The sequence below is a fragment of the Battus philenor genome, unplaced genomic scaffold (genome assembly GCF_028537555.1).
Source record: "Battus philenor isolate CCGP_79_NKW_IND1 unplaced genomic scaffold, ilBatPhil1.0.hap1 SCAF_7, whole genome shotgun sequence".
Classification (NCBI taxonomy): domain Eukaryota; kingdom Metazoa; phylum Arthropoda; class Insecta; order Lepidoptera; family Papilionidae; genus Battus; species Battus philenor.
Window position 1 is genome coordinate 12,085,191 of NW_027181737.1, and position 19,524 is coordinate 12,104,714.

At 32.3% G+C, this 19,524-nt stretch overlaps 1 protein-coding gene across 2 annotated transcripts in view; it reads right to left on the minus strand.

Moving 5' to 3' along the window:
* Positions 1-13,548: 13,548 nt before the first annotated feature.
* Positions 13,549-19,524, minus strand: part of Obp73a (Odorant-binding protein 73a) — a 36,342-nt gene continuing 30,366 nt past the window's right edge. For both annotated transcript variants that reach the window (XM_068774170.1, XM_068774169.1), the window contains exons 5-6: positions 17,162-17,312; positions 13,549-14,067 (exon numbers count right to left, since the gene is read on the minus strand). In XM_068774170.1, coding sequence (XP_068630271.1) covers positions 13,979-14,067; positions 17,162-17,312 — 240 coding nt within the window. In that variant the 3' untranslated portion in view covers positions 13,549-13,978. The remainder of the gene's footprint in view (positions 14,068-17,161; positions 17,313-19,524) is intronic.

Consider the following 19,524-nt stretch of genomic DNA (forward strand, 5'->3'; position numbering starts at 1 on the left):
CTTGCACACTACCATTTCAACTTGTTACTTCGCTAAGCTATCTCGATTAATTATTAGAATTCATAACTTTAATTTTATCGTTATCATGTGCTACGGATCAATGATAAATCCACAGTGTCATGATTACCCACGGCAAGCTCTAAGGTCATTTTTTCCGTCGCTTCATTCAGTGACTGAAGGCATAAAGACCTCAGAAAGGGCAACTTCGGCATGGTTTATCACTGGACACATATTTTATATTATAATATTAAGAAATACACGATTCACGACACAACTAGTTGTTATAATCGCACAAATTACATGAAGAAGTACATAAATAGTACATTTAAATAGTACATAAATTAATTTATTTATATTTCAAATTTAAACAATAAAAAATATTCCTTAATGGTTTAAAGAGAAATTAATAAATAACAAAAATATAATATTATTAATATTAAAATCTTTATTATTTTAAAACGTTTTAGTTTTGAAGTCGTTTAACGAGCAACGGAAAGTTAACTCTGGGTAACCCCGGAAGAAGGAAAATAATTATTTAAACTTAGATTAGATTCTGAAAGTTTAAATGACAGCAGGCACATAGGGCGCAGAACAGATGGTAGTTGGGACCTTTAGGTTCTGCACTGGAGACTACGAATCAGCTAGCGTAGCGACTGCAACGTCTATTGACAAGCGCCCTTGTTAAGATCATCGGAGAACTAGCTCGTTCTGACCGGTCTTATTGGAATTAATGTGAAAGAAATCGAGAGGTAGTATATTTGTTAGCAGAACTAACAAAGGTAAAAATAACATTCTAGTTCTTTGATTTCATATCACAATGATCGTATTCACTATCGGCTCAATTATTCTGCACGTCCGGCGTTTGTTTCACTTCCTCGTGTTACACTGCTCGGTGAGCCTTGTAGATGTTGCACAATGCTGTAATAAATGTCTAATTGTGATGAGAGATTTTTTTAAAGGCGCATTTCCATTTTACAACGTTAATTTAATTTGTCGTTTCGTAGTGACGGCCCGTAGTTACGGCTACGCTTTTCCACGGTGAATAAATATCTTTAATATATATGCAAAATTGGTCCTCATAAATTTTTTTTACTAATTTTGTTTAAAGCTTTGATAATATTGTTATTTAAATACATAACGTTTATATCAGGCAAGAATCACCGTGTAGGAATATATACACAATAAGTAGTATTACTAATAGGAATGTGAAAAGGGGTTGGTTATCCTCGGGATTTCGACGAGAACGAATCAGGAATAATCAGATCAAAAGAACGAAAGTAAAGAATATAGCATAGCAGATAAGCAGGTTGAAGTGGCAGTGGCCATATAGCGTGCAGAAGTAATGGTGGATGAGGCTTTAAGGTTCTAATGTTAAGACCATGGATCGGCAATCGTAAAGCATAGCGTTCGCTTATAAGGTTAATATACCTTATTAAAGTCTTCCAATGATACTAAATGCAGGTCACTTACAACTGGTCTTATTGGAAATCTATGATTAGATATATAATAAACGTCCTATGGTTGAAATAGTGATGATTGAAATATGACGATGACATGACATGACGACAAAACTTTATTTACAAAAGATAGGATCCAATGACACTGCGAAGATTCCATTAATCGATTAACACGCTTCGAAGAATAATAGTAGCGGTACACAAATGGATATCCATGATCACCTTTCTTTTTATTACGTAAAAATCACATCTTCGCATGCATATTTGATGCACTTCCGCACTACGACAATTCCTATAGTATACTCAACGCATCAATATATTGGATAAACAAATCATATGTTATTTTAGGACGATTTAGTATTAAAAATGATATTCATAACGGGTATATATTGTTTATAGAAGGCATCTTCCTAATTAAACATTGACGCAAAAGTATCTCTAAATGTACTTAATTTGCATTTACAATTTTATTTCGAAATTGCAATGAAAATGTCAAAATTTAAAAAAAGTCGAGAATTTTTTTAAATTTCTTAGTCGTCTACAGTATTCGTCATCAACTATTGAGATACATTGAGCTATTATTTTTATCCCTATGGTCATGTTTTTTTTAATAAGTACTCGATATATGAAGTTTTTTTCTATACTGATTGCCCCGGCTTAGTTTGGGGCAGGGATTATGTAATGCGGGTGAAAAATTTGTTTTTTATTTTAATTCTTGCTCTTGTTCCGAGTAATAGTATGCTGCACCACTTCTCTACAGAACCTTAAAAATGCAGGACAACATATATCGTGGCCCATGAGGGAAGCGACACCTTCTTCTTCCACTTTCTTGCCCATCTCAGATCAAGGCAGATGTATGAAGATGTTACGTAATATATATATATAAATATATATATATATATATATATTTATATATATTTACTCATGAATACGAAGTCCGTTGTTTTTGCATACATATAAATAGTAATGGAAACGAAATAGCCAATGTCCGTTCCGGTGCGATCATCATGGATTATAGTGTCGAATTGTGCTCACTGAATTGTGAAACTTTTTAAAGATGGTCCTTTAAACTATGCATTACTATAGCTTCACGCTTGTAATAAACGTTCCAAGTTACGCTGGTCGTTGTCGTAACATCTCCATATGTCCTTCCTTATGGACCATTGTATTCTAACGATATATTAGTTTCCTCGCCCTCTAGTTACCTTTGAAAGGAAATATCTACGGGTTAAGCTTTGAATTTATAATTTTATTCTTATAAATGTTTTAAATTATTTTATGTAATGTTAAAACGATAGTTGTTTTAAATAAGTGGTATGAGAGTACATATTACAAAAAAGTAAACCTTTCTACACATCTAAACATATAACTTGTACGCACATAACGTAGGCCTCCTACTAAGTAGACAGACGACATAGTTAAGATCACCGTGGCAACCTCTGGCGGAGGCCTATGCTTTTAGTGGGCGTCAATGGTCCGAAAAGAAAATGAAGTAGAAACATATAAGTCAACTGAAAATAAAAAACTTTAATTTTCTTGATCGATAAACACAGGTCAATAATTAAGATCCTTTCAAGTTTTGCTTCGTTTGCTTATAAACAAGATTGTACAGTTTTTTGTTAAAACATTATGTTAAAAATAATCTGACTTGCGAACAAACTATGTTCTAGACGAAGAAATGACCTTGGAGATATCGACAGGTAGATAATTAATAAAGTTTGTTTTAATGTAGTCGAGATAGATTCTCATCTGAGCAACGTGTAACAAAAATATCTTTAATACATTAAATGTCTCCAAACTCCTTTGACATTTATAACTAAGAATTAAATTTTGTAATTACTCTAATAGAAACAAAATGAAATTAATAGCTTTCCAGTTCTCAACTAGATGAAACTGTAACAAGTTGAAAAGACCAATTGAATATGCAATAGTCTAAGACAAACTAATCTATTAGGAACAATGCGATCTCTTAGTATAGATGAGACAGATGAAGTTTCAGTATGCTAATCATAAGATATGAGATGTACACTATTTCTGAGAGACACTATTCCTATTTCTATTTCACAGAGTCCTCATGATAGAAACATAATAACGCTATTGTTTCAATTCCTTGTATAACTTTCAGCTGTAAGACATCCTCTGCTTAATATAGGCCTCCCCCATAGATTTGCTAAATGACCGGTTGCAAGCGCCTTTGTAAGTCTTTTGCGACATTAATAAGTTCATCTGTCCACTTCGTGGATGAACGTATAAAATGAATAAATAACATTATTTATGACTAACTAACTGCCCCGACAGGCTTCGTACTGTTAGCATATCGAAGTCCTTATGAAAAAAAAAAAACTATTGGAATGTATTTTTGAGTGATCGTTTAATTTCTTGCTTTATTTTTGTAGCCAAAAACTACGATTAATAAAAAATTTGGTTTCTTATTTCGCATAATTTAATAATAATATGATAATATTTAATCGTAATACACCTTATATTTTGTTAAGCGTAATTCTAATATCATCTTTTTGGTTTTGATTAATGTCAAAAAGGTCAAAGACGTAGTTCGAGGAAAATCATTGGATGCGAGCAGTTTTAGACTGGTCATCGTGATATCGGCAGTTAATCCAGAAGGAATTTTTTACCAGTTAACCACTAAGCTATGTAGAGTTTATTTGAATCAATAAAGGTAGGTGAAACAAGAAATATGATAAAAGAAGAAAAAGAAAATGAAAAATTAAAATCAAATTGAAGGGGAAAATAATCACCTTATTCAATATACTAATGGATACTGCTTGATATAACTATATAAATAAATATATAATTAGTATTAATTAGTAGCCGTGTGTAGTTTAATTTATTTATTTCATTTTATAATAGGCTTTATCAAAGCCTCTACCACTCCGGGTAGAAAAAATACATATTTTAGATAGATTAGACACTTTATGTCGGTTAATTTTGTGAAGGTATGGAGGATTTTTGTGGACTAAAGATACATTTGTATGTTGTTTAGTTCTTGGATAAATCTTTATAGAATATTCTAGACAATTTAGTAACGAACTTGCTACTCTGGCGGTCTTCTCTGTCATCGATTTCTTTATTCCATACACTTCAACATGAATTTTCTGAACATTATATAGCGGTCATATAAGTATCCAAGGATATTGGATATTATCCTCGTCGATCTGCATAGAAAAATGGCAGGTACGAAAAAATGACCGGCCTCACCTTTGACATGATAAATTGAGGTTCCTTACAAGATTTATGTTTGAGCGTTCACAGAAATAATGTCAAGGCCTCCGTATTTCCAATCGTATTTGAAAAAGATATAATTCAAAGGAAAATTTTACAGGATTATAAAATTATTAGCTTGATTATTTGAATAGTTTATTTTTTTCTGATTTCACATACACGAAGACACTTTATTATGTAAACGAATGCAACAATGTCGAGTCTATCAAACGTTTGCAATAATAACTTATTATCAGTAAGTCAAGTGGTGACGGCGAGCCGGTAGACGTGGCATGAGTAGGAAATTTACTAGGCGGACTAGTGTCATAGTTGAAGTCGCGGGAGGTCGCCGGATACAGGCAACGCCAGACCGGTCATTATGTCGACCTTTGAGGTAGGACCTAGGCCCTGCAGCAGGCGTCTAACGGCTGAAAATGATGATTCTTTGCTAATAATAAAGACTGTAGTTTTAACTTCCCTATCACGGTTAAGTTCCGTCGTTGCTTTTAAGACCTAATTGGTCACAGCCCATTTTTACTGTTACAGTCGTAGGCAGCTATGAACGAATAAGTAAAAGTAGACTCTATACCATAATTATATCATGCTTAGTTGAATATAATTTGTTATATTATAATTTAAAAAAAAATCAAAAATTATATTAAAGTTTTATTCTGTGAAGAATTGCTGCTAGAGACCAACGAATTACATTGTTATACCATACTGTTAACGAAAACATTGCGTTAGCATCTGTTCAATTTATTTCATATCTGTCGGCGTAACTGCTTCATAAAATCGCGTAAATGTTGAGAATTTATTAACGAAGAATTGACACAAATTATGTCAACATTTGATAAAGTTATTGTTAAGGGTGGACAATGTAGATCATTGCTGGTGGATATAAAAAAAGAGGTATCGTGACATTAAAAATATGAGTTCTTGCTTAAGCTGCCGGAGCGTTTAGATCTCTCGAGATGTTGTTACGTTGTTAGTGGAATAGAAAAAAGGTTTTGAACATTTTAAAACTGTTTTACATTGGATGTCTAATTGCCTTCATCATTATTATGTCACCCGATAGAATTCCAGTGAAAAGCAAAGACTTCTTTTAAAGATTGGCACAATCTTGGTCTTGCGATGTCTATGTCCAGCGAGTTCCCTCGATCTTGACTATACGACCCACCTGGAAGGAGCGGTCGTAAAATTCATGTTTATAGATTTTTGTTTTTTCCAAGTTGTGTAGATGTAAATAAGTTTAATTTATGTTCAAATCGAAAATATATTATTACAAAAAACAACATAAATTATCTCATAAAGTAATGATTTAAAAGTTTCTTTCTTCGTAACGTGGAGCTAACAATTAACCAGTTAAAAGTTTTATCAGAAAGGGAGTGCCTACTCGAGAAGGCAGAGGTCGAAGGGAGGGACAATGGAGCGCTTGAAGGGCATCTGACATCTTCACGGTGGTTGCGCGTCCGGTGCGATGCTTGACCCGTACGGGGGCTTGTTGGTAGGGCTGTCCGAAAAATAAACATTTTTTTTTATAATTTTAAATAGTTTTATAACTACAAAGTTTATTGAATCAACGTACCTCTTTTGTTAAGTTTAATAAAAGGTAAAGATAAATTAAGTGGAGGAGTAAGGTGTAATTATTTAAGAATAAGTATTTTTAAATATAATAAAAAGATCCAGAAAAGGACCATGTCATTCAGAAAAACCACCCTGACCATGTAATGTCTCTTTTGTTTATTTATTGTAGTTTTCAATTTTATTATTTTTTAAATGTTTTTTTTGGTATTAATATGTACAGTTTTTATGTTATAACATAAATATAGAAGAAATAGAAAAAAAAACTATTTTTAATTTACCTGATTTATCCAGAAACATTGAGCTTATAATGAGTATAAAAAAATATTACTATAATGTTTTTGTATTTTTATGTTAACATTGGTGACATGACATAACCTAACATGATTTATCAAGATTAAGTAGCTATATGATTTTTAGTTTTGTGAACTTTTGGAAAGTAGTAAGCCAATTTTTTATTTTCTATAATTATTCGTCGTCGTCGTCGTTTCAGCCTATAGACGCCCACTACAAAGCACAGGGTTCCCCCGAAGATATCTATGTGGGGTATACATAATCGCCTTGCTTGGATGTAGGGTTGATGATCGCAGTATGGTACTGTGGTACGCAGAAGACGCAGCTGCCCATCCTCTGAACCCTTATTAGTAAGCGGTGGCAATCCTTTGTAATTAATGCGCAAAGTGTGTATTATACAAGATTTCCTCTGGGAATTGAACCCGCGACCTACGATCGTCAAATCTCAGTCCTCTGCCGCTGGGCTACACCTGCTCTGGTTTATAACATTACTTTAAATCTTAATGATCAAAGACTAGAATTTTCATCATATGATATGTAACATACCATGTCGATAACAGTGGAGCAGTTTTAGGATTTACCGCGTTAAAGTTCAAAAATATTCATTATGTTGTGGCAAATATTGACGTCATTATAAACTTAATGGCTAACTTAAAATGTACTAATACTAAAAAACTATTTGCAGGGAATTAAAGAATTCAAATAGTAATCTTTCGAAAGGGCCATGCTAAGGCGTTTGTGACAACCCTACATATTGGACGGTTTTTATAAGCAGTTACATCTTGTTAGCAAGTCAATAGGGCCTTCAGTATAATGTTATAATGAGCAGGGTTGGGTCGCTGTTTTTCTATTGTTAAGATTTTACTGCGTAAATAAAACCTAATGGTGTAATGGCCATCGCACATAGCTGGTAAGCGTAGCGTAGAACAAACAAAATGGACAGAAGACTTTAATAAGATCGTTAGCTAATGATGATACCAGCAGCTTCTTACCGGTCCTATTGCTAATCTTTGGGCGAGGCCTATATCTGACAGTGAACACTCGTCGGCTGAAATGATGACAATGATGATATTTTGATTTCAACTCTGGTTAATACATATAGATTTCAACATCTGGCCATAGCAGCTGATTCTTGGCTTAATTCCGAAAGGTCTTATAGACCATATATTAATACAATAACCTATTTATACACGAAGCATCCACAGTGAATTTTCGTTGGATCTACCTACACTTCGCTTTATTTCATATTTTACCTACTTTCTATATCGCTGTCAGGGGCTGCATTAATCTTATTTCTGATGGCAATGTTTAGTCAAGGTCTCTTAGGAATTCCAACAATGGATATGTTTTCGTGTTTTCACATGTTTGGTTGTTTCACTTCATGCCTTGACAATGCATTTTTTCGATGCTTGGTTTACTTTAGATGGACATGATAGTTTCTCTTATTGGTTTCTCATCCAGTGTTTGATATGGTATATAGTCAGGAGCACTGCCTAACGTGTTAATCAACGGTCAATTGTAAGCTACATTCTTGAAATTGAAGATTATGTCAGGCTAGAACATTTCAAAGATTCTCTGGAGGTAGTTTGATCCGTCGCGTGAGATCTTGCGGTACCTTCTACCTCGCGCGCCTGTACAACAATACTGCCTTAAGGTTCGGCTTAAACCATGTGTTTATCAGAATTAATAATATTAGTTGCGTTCTTATCTTTTTCCTTCACAATTTCATTTACTAATTCAACTTTTATTTCTCACAAATTCTCTTATTCCTTTCATTTTTTCCAAAACATTCATTCATCACCTTACTTTTGTCGCGTTTCTACCAGAATACTACAGGTTTACATTTTGTTCCGTTTTACCTTATTTATATTCCTTTTTTTTCTTAAAATAAGATCCCTTTAAGAAAAACATTAGAAAGCATTCTACAATAAACTCAATCTTCAAGAAGTTTTTGAAAGATTTGGTCACACCTGTAAGTCCTTAGTTGAGTAAATACTAAATTACAGGCCTCGTTGCTGAACTGTACTGGGATGATATTGTTTATGGTGTTTTATATTTGATCGGAGACTGACTTTATAAGAATAAATACCTACAAAATAAATAAAGTTAATATTTTTTGTTTCATTACGACCTATGATCTCTGCTATATTGTGTTTCTCTATTCACTGCTTCTATCCTATAGCTTATAGCTATGTTTACATTTGGTAGTTAACGCGGCTTTGTATGTCCTCTCAGATATGTGCATAGATAATAAGACAGGCTCCAGTGTACATCATTGATAGGCAAGACTATAAAAATATGTACAAATTTAGATGCCAACAAAGAACTCGAATCAGCTTGATCTACACAAAGCCATATTAGCTTGAGAAAAACAATAAAAAATCCCCGTTCTTTTACTATCCCGCATTCGTTCACTTTATGTCTTGTTAGCAAAAACCGATGTAATTAATGACGTCGAGGTAAAACTTATGCTTACACAATAGTATAACGCGTTTCTTTGTCTGTCTGTTCCTGTTGTAGTTAATCTTTGTAAACGCTGAAAGGTTTCGCAATCGTAATTTTTTCTCTTTAATGATTTCCATATTTGATGTGAAAAGAACGTGTACGGAAATTGTAGTAATAAAGTTTATCAAATTAATTATCTAACTACAGATTTAACGCGGGAAGGCGAGCGAGGTGCATTACTAGACATCTATATACGCTACACAATTGAATTTAGTAGGCAAACGCCGACGGATCCGCCTGAGGTCGTGGGACAGACGTAAGATTCCACAATGGCAGATAGCGATCGTCAATTTTGTTCGTTCTTTGTTTCGGCCCGTGCTTTATGAGTAGGAAGTCCGTTGCTCAGGCAATTCTAAACACGTTTCGGTACTCGTGTGATAATTCATAATTATCGCAGCCACTGACAACACTACACCTGTAATTTAGTACAAGGTGATTTATCTTATATTACGTCTTTCACTCCGATTTATCAAGACTGGATATTAATACAGCATATCATTCCAAAAAAATATTTTGATAAATATTTGAGTCATCTGCCTTACAGGGCTAATTTGGCCACAGCACTCAGTGTTCTTATAATCCAGCAAGGGCAGATGACCAATGAAGTATTATTTTTTCATAGGGAAGACGATAGCCAGACAAGCGCAGTGCAAGACGTGCGACAAGGTGGACAAACTACCTAATTAAGATCGTCGGAAAACACTAGATGCTGGCCGCTTACAACTGATCATTCTCAACGTCAGGATACACGCCTCACATCGAGTCCCGGCGGTCTCGATGCACATGTTATGCACTACTCACTTACACATGACACGACGGCCGCGTTCGCCTAAACCGCGTTTAAGCGAGGGCGGTCCGCAGAGGCCCGTGTCTCTCCCGACCGCCGAGTAGTCCTCGCTTCGTGCTACATACACTACACCCACTCACTACACTATACACCTACACGGGTATAGTTCTCCGCGTGTGGACATCTTCGTCGTAACTGGGATACGATCCCCAGCGTAAAATTTTTAGTACGTGGACCTCTGTTTCCACAGGCTTAATTTCGATGTAGCTGCACAAAGCCTAAACCGGCTAGCAGCATAACTTCTAGTGCATCAACTGCAAAAGAAACTGATCATATTGGAAATCAACGGGGGAGAACTATATTCAACAGTGGATGTCTTACGGCTGACATGGTGTTGATGATGTTAATTTAGATGTTTTTATGTATTGGAAAAACCTAGTTACATTCATACCATTCTTCTACCGTAAGAGTCAGAGCATGAAAGTATCTATATAATATTATTTATTTATCTAATATGTGTACATTTAATAATGTTTATCATATTATTTATTTTAACTCCAAATCCCGCCGTTTATTGTGGTTTTCGAACAGTAACGGCCTGTTAATGTGCTGCTTAATGATCTCTAAAAATTAAAAAAAATTGAATCCTTGACCAATAATCTACGATGCAGTACGTGTGAGGTTGTACTGTTTAAAAGATTTGTTTGTATTAATTGTAAGTTAATTAAAAATATTTCTTTTTTAGACACATGAGTTTTATTTTTAAGCTAGATTTCATTTAAGTTATTTAATAAATTACAGAGGAAAGTGATAAGTCCAGTATATGACAATCAAATTTAATTCGTAAATATAGCTTCACCCTTTTGTGACTATATTTATAATTAATTTCAAAGTTACATAAAAAAAAAAATTACATTTGTTTCAAAACAATATGTGGAAATCCCCGAAGTAGTAATTAAGCAAAATATCCGTAGACTACTAAACTAAAAAAATGCATTAATTATTCCTTGCCGACAATGTTATCGCAAATCTTGTTAATTCGCAGGGTTTACCCGTAACAGACATAATAACAGCTGTCCCACGCTTTTTCATTTCCCGATTCATAATTACTTTATCGGCAATGGAATAAATATAATCATAATTGTTTAATATCGTCATGTGTAGCTCATCTAAACTTAAATGTTTTTTTTTCCATTTTTTGTTTTACGTGGAGTTGTCCTCGCAAATGCGCCCTTGACGGGGCTAGGATACGTTTTCGTGGAATTTTATAGGAATCGTTATCGAATTGACTACCTATACTGACACTTGTCATCTTAAAATGAATTTATATGAATTTCTAACGTGTCTAGATACAAAAAGAGCCCACAAAGAACTTCGGAATTAGAAAAATTTTTTCGTGAACATTTACAAAAAACCTCTTTAATAAAGTATTTAGAAAAAAACATTCTTAAAGTATAAGTAGGTTATACGAGTATAATTCTCAACACAAGTTTTTTTAAACAGTTTTTTTTTAGTCAACAATTTTCAATTTAATATGCATCAATTCTGTGACACTACAGAGAAGTAATTATATACGCTTTCGGGCTGGGACAAAGGAGTTACTAATATTTTTCATTCCATCTTTTTAGCCCATAGAGGACGGCCTTAAGGCAAAGGTGTCCCACAAAGTTATTTATGTGGGAACATACCATAATTGTCACGCTACGGTACGTAAAAGACGATGTTGCCCATACTCTGGAAACTTGTTTGTAAGGAGTGGCAAACATTCTTTAGTTAATACACAAAATGTAATTACATTACTGTTCATAGTTTTCACTTAGTCTCCAATTGTTGTTGAAAAACTAGGAAAATATCCTCAAGAGCGATGTCAATGACATTGTGTTAAATACACAGACCTCTTCCCAAATTATACAAACGAATATTGAGGTTGTTTAATCGGTTCCACAGCCTTGTAAATACGGTCTAACCTGTATAAGGAAAGAAGTATACTTGAAATACTGTGAACATTACAGCGCCCCGCATAAAATTTATATGGCGCCTGTTAAATATTCACAGCAATTCTTAAACCATGTAATATTGCTGAATTATTCTTTTTTATGTTTCTTGTATTACACGAAAAATGCTTTATTTTTCTTTCCGTTATTTTACAGCTGTTTGCGTGTTTGTGTATTTTACAGCTGTATAAAATTTAAAATCAAGTCTTTATTGTAACATACTTTGAATCTGAATTTAAGTACTTATAATTTAAAGACCAGTACATAGCAACTAACATCTAATAATTATTATCACGTAATAACAAAATTGAGGTAACTTAATTCAAGTTAGTTCTTCTTGGTCGTCAAGAATAATAAACAGGATATACGGTCCTTGTTAAGTAAAAAGGTTTTTTAAAAATATAGTCATTAACATTATGGCTTTACTTACCCCTTATAAAGAACATTTGGTACTCAATTAACTTCGTAGCAACGATAATACATATAATATGCTATTTGCTATTCAGAGGGATTGTAGCAAATTAACAGTATCTTCTCATTAATGTTAAATAATCATAATGCCTTCTCCATAATTCCATTGCATAATAAGTTTTCTATAGTAGTAGTTGTGTAGTGATTTATATTAGTTAAAGCATAGATCTTTTTTTAAGCAGTGGTAATAAGATAAGCATTGTAAACGACGATCGTCGGTCGGATATTCGATTCGAATGTGCACATTTCGATAATTATACAGGGTGTTTATACCTGGACAAAAAAGCTTTAAACAGATGAATGTATATCGTATTTATCAGTATATAGTTTTAAAACTTTTACATCTATGTCCAATTACACTATGTAAAGTGTTCGCTCTGAAATATATTACATCAATTTATTTTTTCTATTAGAATGCGATAAGTTAATAACTTCTGGCAGTATAATGTGTGCATAGACAGATAATAATTAATTTTAATATGTAATAATCGGAATTTTGGCTAAGTTTTCTCGCACTGTTAGCAAATGAACAATACATTCATCTCTTTAAGTCAATATATATATATTCATTAATACACACATGAATCCAACATTTGGAAGATGAGGTTTCAATAAAACATAAACATAGTTTATTTACAAATTTTATTAAAATTTCCTTAAAGCTATATTAATCTATCAGTTCGTTATAAAGCTCTCAACATACCAAATGTTAATACGGACATTTAACTAATATTACAAGATTAAGTTTTCTTGATCCGATATATTTTTATAACACGATCAGAATGTAATTTATTATTTTTAACACACGTTAATGAGTATCTCAATCAAAACAAAATCACTTATTGCTATATATAATGCTATATTGCTTATGTAATCTTCATATACTAAATGGTAGGACGGATTATTGCATACTTCTATGGTAACTAATGTTTAAAAATCGAATACCATGTGCGATAATTAAGATGTTTGTAAGTTTAAAGAGTTTTAATACATGTCTGAATTATTAACATATATGAGATATTCCATTATATGTAAAGCTTTTAATTTTAGGTGGTTGCTGAGAAATAGTTATTGTAAACAGAATTAAAATGAATCTATATGAAAAGAGAACTTATTTGTAAATACGATTAGTCCAATTTAATTCGAATTTAATAAATGATATGGTGATCGCAAATAAATAATCCACAAACACTTACTAAAATTCATTGACGCTCAAAATTGAATGCTCAATGTTACACGTATCAGGCAATTTAGTGGTTTTATTATTGCTTTTAATATATGACAGATGTCTTTATAAAATATAAAATGGAATACAGAATAAATAAATTACGAAAAATTATATAGTTGTAACAAAAAAAATATAAAGGAATCATTTTCTCTACCATTATTTTTGCGTTTACTGTTAGGACTCTGTTGATTTTGTTATTCCATGGTATCAAAGGAGATTTACAAAAAGATAATAAAGTAAATTGTGACATGTAAATTATCGCATTGATGTGCGCGTGAGTGCAATTAATCTCCTTACATGAGTGAACAAAGGCCAAGGTTGAGGGATATGATGATGGAGTATCTCGTGTGCGTCTTGTTGTTTACGCTCTCCTAGTTTCCACTCACATTCAAGTGAATAGCACTTACGCGCTTTTTAGTAATTTGATGAAGAATCTATTAATCTAAAGTCCAGAACTGCCGCAGTATTCGCCGATTCGATCCGATATACACTCGAAAATGTCGAAGGACACATCGCAGTTACGACCGTTATCTGAAAAAAAGCATATTTAAATTTCTCATTATTATTTTTTATATATAAGATTATAAATAGGTTATCTAAAGATTTTTTTTGGTTCTATTGCACTCTTGTTTTTGCAGTAAAAAATTGAGTCATGATATAATATGTAATAAGACAAACGTAATTACTAGAAATTTAAACAAACTACAATATTTTAATTTATGGGAAATATAAAGTGTTTAGTTATATGAGTAAAAGCTTTAAAGAAGTAAATTGTGTTTATTTTCTGCCAGTTAATGTATGGATGCACCCTATCCAATAATTAAGTTTCAGAAAGAGTACATAGGTTTTTAAATTCGAATTACCACATATTAAAAATAATTATTGTTTACTTGTTTGGTGCAGAATTTCTAATAGCTAGGAGTTATTAATCTGTCGCATTCCATTAGAAAATATTAATTAATGTAACATATTGTAAAGTAATCACTTCCTATTGGAAGAATGGAAATGGATGTAAAAGTTTTAAAGATTTGCTAGCAAATAAGGTTTATATTTTACCATTTACAATAACTCACTATGTATTTAAATAAATTTCTCGACAACCAACTACATCGAAGATCTAAATTTTAAATAATGAGAAGGATTAATATTATTTAGTTAAGCAATGTGTAAATTTATATATACATACAGTGATTGAGCTGAAGAGATGGCTTATATATTTTACTGGCTCTATAAGGATTAATGATAGAAGAATATTGCCAAAGTTGCCACATTTGGCATACGATTTGACAAATTTGTAATGTAATATTACAAGCAAACTGCCAAGTCTGATATCAATTGTTTTCATGCACACGTTTTTTTCGTAAATCGAATTATAGAAAAAACTTACTACAGTTTATATGCTGGCATTAGTTGATTTACTTTTATATATGCCGGAGTCACAGTAATGTTTTAAAACAGCTTAGCTGACATAATTAATATAATTTTTATGTTTACAACATACTTCCAATACAACACAGTTTGCGATAATCTTTTTATATTGACTAACAGTGTGACAGATGCTTGAGATTTGAACGGTCTGGTGGTTCAAGCGGCTACATCTGGATCTACACTACTTTCTAATTAGCATTTACACTGTCTACGAGTTCGACGGCGCAGAAGGTTGAGGCAGACGCAGTTGATGGTTAGCCTAAATCTCTAATAAACATAAACGAAACAGTCTAAATTGCTATTTATGTAATAAACCCTTTTTGATAATTATAATAACGTTGTATAATTTAGTAAACGGTTGTTAAATCGTTTCAGCTTGTATTCCGATAAAGCTGACCGGAACTGAACGGATCAGTTTCAGTCCAGTAATGTTTTGCCTGTGCGCATCTTCGTTGGACCTGCTATTTTGCTAATGTCATCTCCATTCTCTTTCCATCATTTTATTCTGTCTACAGTCTTATTCCGTCTACTCACTATGTGAATACCAAAAAATTTGTATTTGATGTTTTTAATTTTTTTCAATATTTTTTAACGTATATTGTGCTTTACTGTATTCCTGTACGTCTTCTGTTTTGAAAATTTTTGTTGTTTCATTGTTTTTTTTTATCCGTATAGTAAACAAGACTGAATACACATATTATACACTACCCTCTCTTCTTTCATTTATATTTTTAATCTCTTATATTATAGTTGTATATTTAAGCTAATAAGATTCGAGAGCTATTATAAAAGCCTCGATTAGACCGTTTGTATATAGATTTCCGCTTGGGCTATTACTCGATAAGCTAGTATATTAATTATATGCCTAAGAAGACTTGCAATTCGTTAATCCTTAAAAATATGTTTGATCAACTAAATTATTTTACAACGCAGTCACGGTGATATATAATCATATTAAATTATATCATGACTTTTTATCATTTCAACATAATTTGTGATTTCATGAAGGATAAAAAAAAATATAACAACATTTGATTACTCCGAATAAAATGTCATTCCGTAATGTGACAAATCAAACAAAAAATCTTATTAGATTCGCAAATTAAATTGAATGTTTGTTGAATTAGCCGCTAAGTATATTGTGATACGAATAAATTAAATTTATTGTATGAGTACCATGTTAAAATGTATTTAGTTGTCTATGTTCTAAAGAGTCACTTATATTCCGTACTTTGGCACAGTTTTAAGGACTCTTACATATAAAATAACACTTGAAAAATTAGCGTTAAAATACATGAATATTAAAAGAATATCATAGGCATTTGACAAAATGTGTTCACAAATAATTAATGAAATATCAAACTTCTGTTTTCTTCTTATTGTTATTTATATAACAATGGTTTATTGAAAAAACTTTTTGAGCGCTGAATATTCATGAAGTGGAATGGAAAAAGCTGAAATGGAAGCTTAATTAATATCCTAGGAATGATCGCTCCTTTACGTTCAAAATTCAATTTTTAAAACTGCTTATAACAAGGGTGTTTTAAAACGTGATTTTTTCTTCTATACTTAGCTCTTGTTAGTCATATATCTAATGACGTTTTCGTAGATTTTAGACATTTATATTAACTTTAACGACGTAATATCGTTTTATTTTAATTGTAGAGTTAATACATCGATATTAAAAAATTGATGCATTCTTCAATATTATTATGACCAATTGGAAGAACACAGTACACTTAGTTTAAAGGCAACTGTTTATCTAATTATCAGTTCATTTCGATAACAGGTTGACAAAAATGTTGATGTATATTAAAAGAAATTTTGCTCCAAGAGCACTGCCTTGTAGAGCGCCACTATAAGTGCTTTTTTCCAATCGAACGCCGTACGTATTTATAAAGGAATATATTTATATGATCTCATAGAAATTTGAAGGTTTAGAAGAGGAAAAGGGGTGGAACAGTGGTGAATAAAATAGTCCCGTGCTCCTGTAAAGTATTCGGTTTTATAAGCGATCTATTGTAAAGGTATTATGCCTAACGTAATATGCCTTGTTCAATTTGTCTTGTAAGAAATTTAGATACAGGTAATTAAATTTAAGTCAAGACCCACAATTAAATGCACAGGTTATTTATAGACCTATTGAATTTTTAATTAAAATCTCAAAAATACAAGAAAAAAATGAAACCAAACCTACCCATTGGCATAGCCCTGGAAAACTTGTCGTGGTTTCTCATGAGGCACTCACGAGACGCTTCTAGCACCGCCATAAAGTATCCACGTTCATTGACACCGTCGGAGTACAGTCCCACGAGACCCTCTAATGTAGGGAATCCGTAGCCGTCAACCTGAAAATGTTTTTAAATGTGAACGTTAAACAAAACATTGCTCTATACCCTAATAAATTCTTTTGCTGTCCTTTCTACTGACCGTCATTCGTACTCTTATTCTAATCTTGTTTAAAAATCGACGGAGCAAGAAATAAGTTTATGTACGACTTCAAAAATAGATACACGATCATATATATTTGTAACCTCGAGTCCGGGTCTAAATAGGCTGTCAATGTAAAAATTAATTAAAATTATAAATCACATGATCGTTTACTATAGGCTATTAATTAATTCAAAGCCAGCAATTGATCTATATAAAGAACAAAACAAATTGGACGTAAAGCTGCAGGGATTTGAAGTATAAAAAAGGAATAAATCCCCTTTATAGTTCTGTGCTGTCTATCAAGAAATTATTGCGAAGGGTTTTAGTGCTCGTACATTAAAAATCGTCGAAATTATTTTCGCTTGTTCAGTTGAACCTTGAAGCACTATTTCAATAAAATAATTAATAACACCTGTGTGAATTTTTACGACATCCATTTTTATACTCGAAGCATCTTTTGATGCTTTCAAAAAGAGAACGATTTTTTTTTCAAGTTTATGGCTTGAACCGTATGTTTTATAGTTAACAAATTGGAGCAATCAACTTGTGACCGAACCATAAAGTTTTAAAACTACATTTTATTTTTTCTTTTCACTGCCATTTTTATTTAAATGGTAAGAACGAATGTCTTCGAATTGCTTGATCAGGATTTAACTGATGTGGTTGGTAATACGCAAGAAGAATTTATATAAAGAACTAAACTAAAAGGTCCTTTAAACTCTTATTATATTTGATATATTTAAAATTAATTATGAGGTGCAGTAATTGTAAGCAATAAAAAATTTAAATTTAAAATATAATTGAATAAGGAGAGAAGTATGGTCGGTGATGCTGGTACACGGGCAGTTAACCCATCTTGTTTAATTACCCAATTACGTCTCAAGTTGTAACCGTAGATTAATTTTAGGTTTACCATAAGATTAACTACAATACCAAATGGTATTGTAATATTAACTCTTGGTAAGACGACTGTATTTTTTAAATCGTTTCGCAACCTTATATCGAAGGTAACCCAGTTAAAACGAGCTCGTTACCTCAAACCACAGCGAGCAGAATGAGATACTACTGCTAGTGAAGTTTCTAGAAACTAAACGCGCTTTGTACATTTCAAAGTAACTAACATAAACATAGACGGACAACTAATGTTGTCTATATTTTTTATACATAAAACTAAGATTTTTTCTGCATGAAAATTTATACGAATTATTTTGTGGTTCCGTGAAAGTGTATGAATATAAAATTTGAGAAAAGATACTTGACAGTCCTAACCCGCATCAAGAATTATTAAAGGTTCATGAAATGTTTTCAGTGGCACTTATTCATTTATCTGCTTCAGAATCGTGTAATACTACTTCTTTGCCTTTATCTAACGAGATACAAACTTTGTTTGATTTTAAAATCATTTTTTTTTTCAAAAGTAAATTATAATTAATTTAAATATGATACATAAGCAAGTAAAGGTACGTATAATACTTGCATAAGAGGGTATTTATACATATTTATATCAATAAATAAACATTTACATTGACTATTTGCGTACGTTATAAGAAAAACGCTAGAAGAATCCAGTTCGACATAAGCTAGAATGCATTTAAAAGATTTAATTGATCATAACGCGCCCTCCTTGTAGAAGAATCAACAAGAAACTCAGACGGTTATTTTTGTGGTCACGATATCCTTAATACGATACATTTACACGACACACTTAAAAATCTTTTATAATATAATAGGATTTTTTATTATATTAGGATACTTTATGTATATTGCATGATAATTAAGAGATATTAGACGGAAGGGTATTTCAACACTGGACACATATGATAATTATATTACGCACTTTATTTCCTCCTTTTTTGTAACAGACTGGTGTTGTTTGCCCGTTGGCGTTAAGAGATTCGTCAGGTTTGATGTAGCAGAGATGGATTTAAGTTTTTATCATAACTAAGTCTAGGGAATATATGACCGGATTAGTAGAACGGCAAACTAAGTCGCTTATGTGGACGACCCATGTAGTGACTAAGCGATAAACTCCACTGTCCTTGTACTGACACTCGTCCGACGACCGATCTTGAGATGACGACTTGATCAGTTACTATAGTAATACCGAAACTACTGTACCATGCCTCA